The sequence below is a fragment of the Nicotiana attenuata genome, unplaced genomic scaffold (assembly GCF_001879085.1).
Source record: "Nicotiana attenuata strain UT unplaced genomic scaffold, NIATTr2, whole genome shotgun sequence".
Taxonomy (NCBI): domain Eukaryota; kingdom Viridiplantae; phylum Streptophyta; class Magnoliopsida; order Solanales; family Solanaceae; genus Nicotiana; species Nicotiana attenuata.
This window is the reverse complement of record NW_017678654.1, coordinates 9,761-15,043: the sequence shown is the minus strand read 5'-3', so window position 1 is coordinate 15,043 and position 5,283 is coordinate 9,761. Positions and strand designations below refer to the sequence as shown.

The following is a 5,283-nucleotide window of genomic DNA, read 5'->3' as shown; positions in this document are numbered from 1 at the left end:
CTTGTTTTAGGGGGAGACCTTTATGGGACAAGTGTTAGTGTGTCACTTGTGTTTGCCTCTTCGTGAGGTTGTTCTCTCAATATTTTGTACTCTCTTTTTATTATAGTGGATTGCTCATCTCCGTTGTGGACGTATGTCAGTTGACCGAACCACGTTAAATGTTTGTGTCTCTTTTGGTAGATTTCTCTTTGTTGTCGTACTTATCATCTTTCAAGGTTTGCCTTACTGGCTTCCGCATGACACTTGACTTTTTCGGTCCTAACAAAAACATAGCTGGTTTTGAATGATTTTTGGACGAATTTGAGGGCTGTTTTTTGGTTGCCTTTTGGGGCTGTTCGGGGGATGGTTTTGAGCTGATACTTAAAAAACAAAGATGAGTGCTAGCCTCTTTTGCTCTATCTCTCTATGCGTTCTCAGTTTTCTTTCTTTGTTTTCTTTGATTTTAAATTCTAAACAAGTAAATTAAAAATACTAAATTAAATCCTCATTCAAATCTAATTTGCAAAATTAAACCTACTTACCTATTTTCTAACATAGAAAAATTAGTTAACTTATTACTAATGAAAGGAAATTATTAATTTAAAACTAAAAACTAAAAATGTAAAAATAACCATTTTCTTTTTTTGTGATTTTCGTTTGATAATGCAATTAACACACTAAATGAAAGATAAAACATTTTTGATGATTTTTTATGATTTAAAACATTTCTAAATATGCATGAACAACGTGAATAAATGCAATACAAATAAGGAAAAATTCCTAAAATTCTATAAAAGTAATAAATTATTTTGAACTATAATTCTTATGCGGACAAAAATTAGATGCTCAATTTGCCACTGCTAGTGGCGGTGGATTTGTAGGAAGTGGTGGAATACATCGTAGCTTAGAAATCATTGAAATATTCAAAAAGACCAGATGTATGTTTTACGGTGAGTGAAGAAACTATTTTTAGAAATCGTCCTGTTGGCATATGCTTCTCTTAAAATTCAGCTTTACTATGTTAAACCTACTCCCAAACATAAGAAACTATTATTATCATTTTCTCTAAAATGAATAGATCAATCGAACAAATTGTTAGACGCACTGCCTATTTCAGACAAAGATTAAAGAGCCAAAGACACATCCTTTATTCTACATGTTGTATTGAATCCTAATCCTAATTCTTTATTTCACCTCAGACTTTCTTGTGGTCAGGTGCATATTTATATATCATTCATCTGCCAAAATACTAACATTATAATAAAGTATATACGCCTTGTCCTTTTTGATTATATCATGACAAGCTTAGAATAGGCCATAATGGTGACAGTGGCGGCACCTCAAAAATACCCTTCCCATCTCCACAGTCCCAAATAGCCGACCAACTTGACGGCGTTAATGGAGCCGTGGGGACTCTTTCTTCTTCTCTTTTCACTTCCTTGTTGATAGCTAGTTGCTCCTCATTCTCTGTTTCCCTCACCCTTTTCCTGCTTGAATTCACCAATGGCCGAATCTCATCATTATCTTGTTGCTCAACTTGAAGAGGGAAATTCACTATCGCTTTGCTGCCTCTAAGCTTAAACGCAGCCCTGTCATATGCCTTGGCCGCCTCTAAGGCAGTGTCAAAGGTTCCTAACCAAACCCGAGTCCCCTTTCGGTTCGGGTCACGAATTTCTGCTGCGAACTTTCCCCATGGCCTTTGCCTAACTCCTCTGTAATGCTTCTTCTCGGTGTCGTTGGAAATTTCCACTTTCTGAACCTGCTTCATTGGTATCGCAATGTTAAGAGAAGGCTTGCGTTCTTTGAAGCTCGTTTGGTGCGGAGAATTTGAACTAATACGAGCAGCTGACAAATTTGGTTTTGTCTCAAACTCGAAGCTATCAAACTCTGTTTTGGAAGATTGTGTTGTGTTGGCTTCAAAGGAGAAAGTGTCGTTATTGAGCTCAGAAGCATTAATAATAGAGCTTAAAGATTGATCAGAAGAGGAGGAGCTTTGGGAATAAAGGGTGGTTGGTTCGGAGCAGTAATATTCCATAAAAGCTACATCATCAAGAAGATGTTTCCTAATCAAATCAAGTGTAGTGCAATTCTCTTGTGGTGATGCCATTAATTTTGATATTTCAAATTCTTGAAAGATATTCAAAGTTGAGTTGAGTGGAAAAAAAAAGAGTATGCGGAGCGTTGTTATAAAGAGGGGAAATTTGAGGAGGAGGTTTCATAGGAGGCTTCTAAGTTGGCCTAATCCATAAACCTGACTGCTACTAGTTGACTGTTTCACAAAACCCAATACTAATACTACTTCATCCCCTCCATTTTTTGGGCTCTTTTCACATGTATTAATAAATTCTTATCAATTAAATTAATTATATTAACCTTAATTTATTTATCGAGAATATAATAAACTATTTCTAGGTTCTTTACTTTAAGAGCAACTTTGAAAAGAAAAAAATAATTTTTTCTTAATATATGAAAAAATTAAATAATTTTATTTGGAAGTTTAGTCAAGGCATCATTTTGTTGAGTTCATTACATCGGAATAGTATATGGTGAACTAATAAGGCAGTTCAAGAACGCAAAGTATGTAAGCGTCCAGCATTCTAACTCGTACAGAAGAGCAAATCAAAGAACTAATGATCCTTGTAATATTATTTGGCTAAGCACATTTAATCCTTAATTAATTCAAATGTGTACTTTTGGTCCCTTTAATAGAGGAAATCACTTATATTTAGACAATTTGTAGAGCTAATTATCCTAAAAAATTATAAAGCGACAACACAAATCTAACATACATATGGATAACAAAAAGGTTTAACAGTCAATAATTCATTAAACTTGTGAAAGTTCACAACCATGGGGATCAAAAGTGCACATTGCAATTACTTGAAGGTTATTGTGTGTAACGATAAATAAGAAAGACCAAAATTGGAGTTCAATATAATTAGGGGACCAAAAGTGCTATTATCTATTCTATATTTAATTACAAAATTTTGAAAATGTAGAAAAGGTAAAGAAAACTTGGCGAGAAGCAAGTCAAAATAATTTGTACATACTGTATATACAGGTTAAATTATTTTATTTTGTATCTTAAACTGTATTTCACTTTTGAAATATTCATCAATAACGGGATGTCTTACTTTTGAAAATGTATACATTACATTAAAATGGGCATATATTTTACGATCAAATAGTTGAAATAAATTATACAAATAATTTCAAAGACACCCCTCTAGAATTGCTTTTATGGTACTCAATTCCTTTATAGTTTGGAATATTTATGCTTACCTCCTTTATATCGATATTTTTGTAAGAAGACTAAGGATGAATTTTCAATAATAATACTCCATAATTACGGTTTTCAGACTAGAGTATTACTCCATATTCTAAGTTTTGTTACATAAATCTCTGCTTTAAAAAGGAAGAGGTTGCTGTGTATAACCAAGTTTCAAGTCTTTCTTATATCTAAGCATTATCACACTAATTGCACTAGAAGTTTAATTTCGTCGTACCCATTATATTACTCGTTCGATTTTGTCATACCCCACCAATTTGGTTTCGCGAATTCAAAATTCCTAATTCACATATCACGTACTAACAATCTTTATACTCCCTCCGTTCCAGTTTACGTGAACCTGTTTGACTGAACACATAGTCTAAAAAAAAATGAACTTGTGGAATTTGTGGTCCCAAACAAGTCAAAAAGGGGCCCTGAGTATTTGTGTGGTTATAAAAGCTTTTCATTAAGGGTAGAATTGTAAGTTTAATCTAAATTGTTACCAAATTTAGAAAGGGATCATTCTTTTTGGAACGGACCAAAAAGGAAATAGGCTCACATAAGCTGGAACAGTGAGAGCATATTGTTGGGACCGAAAAAAATCAGGTGTCATGCGGAAGCTAGCAAAACAAATCTTGAACGACGATGAATCACACAACAAAGAGAAATCTACCAAAAGAGACACAAACATTTTAACGTGGTTCGGTCAACTGACCTACGTCCACGGCGGAGATGAGCAATCCACTTTAATAAAAAGAGAGTACAAAATATCGAAAGAACAACCTCACGAAGAGGCAAACACAAGTGACACACTAACACTTGTCCCGTAAAGTTCTCCCCCTAAACAAGACTCTCAAGCCCCCTATGGCTACATTGTGGATGCTAGTGAATTTGAAGGAAGGATCCTCAATTATAGAAGTCCAAACCTTTTCCTATAAGAAAAAGGACTAGCCAAATATTGGAGATTTATAATTTCCTTTTACAAAAAGGAAAACTCAATTAAGGTAATTGTATTGCCCTTTTCCTTCAAGAGATAGGAAAACCAACTATTGTAAGAAAATTATGGCAAACACCTAACACATATAAATATATGATGATAACCCATTAATCTTTCGTATATCAAAAATCTTAACCTTAGAAGTTATGTACAGTCTCAAATTTAGATGTGGGCAAGTCGAATCTTCTTCAAATTGCTACTTTAATTTAAGTAAAACCTGAGACAACTGAAACACAAACTAAGTTTCCTTCAATAGAAGTTTAATATATTCAAGATCGACTAAATTAACTCATATCCATAAATCAATGCACGGTAGACTTTGGAGAAATTTTCATAAAACACTATCTTTTGGTAGTAATTAGCCATCTATAGATATCATTTGCTATATTACGGATTATAGATACCTTTTGTGTGGTTATACGATGTATTTGATGTATTTAAGCTATTGTATTCATGAATACAATAGCAAAAATAGGCGTGAATCAGGGAAGTCCAGCTAATCAGTTGTTGTATTCGAGTGTATTCGGCTGTATTCATGGAGTGAAACATGGGATTACAGCTGGACAGATTATTGTATTCGACTGTATTCACGGCGTGAAATAGGGGATTACACTGTTTTTAAAACGGAAAGTGAATCAATTAACATAATAGACTCCTAATATAACTCAACAAACTCAATTATAACACACAAATTTTGTATTTTCAGTTATAAAAAAGATTCTCAACCGAAAAATACCCCAAAAATATAGCAACCTTCAGAGAAATTATATAATACATCTTAATACATAAATTATATTAATTTAAAAAAATATATGAATACATTCATGGCATATAGCGAGACAGTGAATATAATGGAATACATATAATACAGCGGGATACATTGAAATACAATGAAAAAAAAGACAGCGAATACAACGAGATACATTGAATTACAATGAAAAAACGACAATGAATACATGAAAATACAGCGTGATACATTGAAAATACAATGAAATACATGAAAATCCACTGAACTGACGAGTTCATGAGGAACTGA

The 5,283-nt window shown here is 33.3% G+C and overlaps 1 protein-coding gene across 1 annotated transcript; it reads right to left on the bottom strand.

Annotated features, from left to right (window-relative positions):
* Positions 1-999: 999 nt before the first annotated feature.
* Positions 1,000-2,236, bottom strand: LOC109221651 (ethylene-responsive transcription factor 5-like). Its single transcript, XM_019386119.1, has one exon. It carries the CDS (start codon positions 2,084-2,086, stop codon positions 1,274-1,276), a length of 813 nt encoding a protein of 270 aa, XP_019241664.1. The 5' UTR covers positions 2,087-2,236; the 3' UTR covers positions 1,000-1,273.
* Between the last annotated feature and the right edge of the window lie 3,047 nt (positions 2,237-5,283).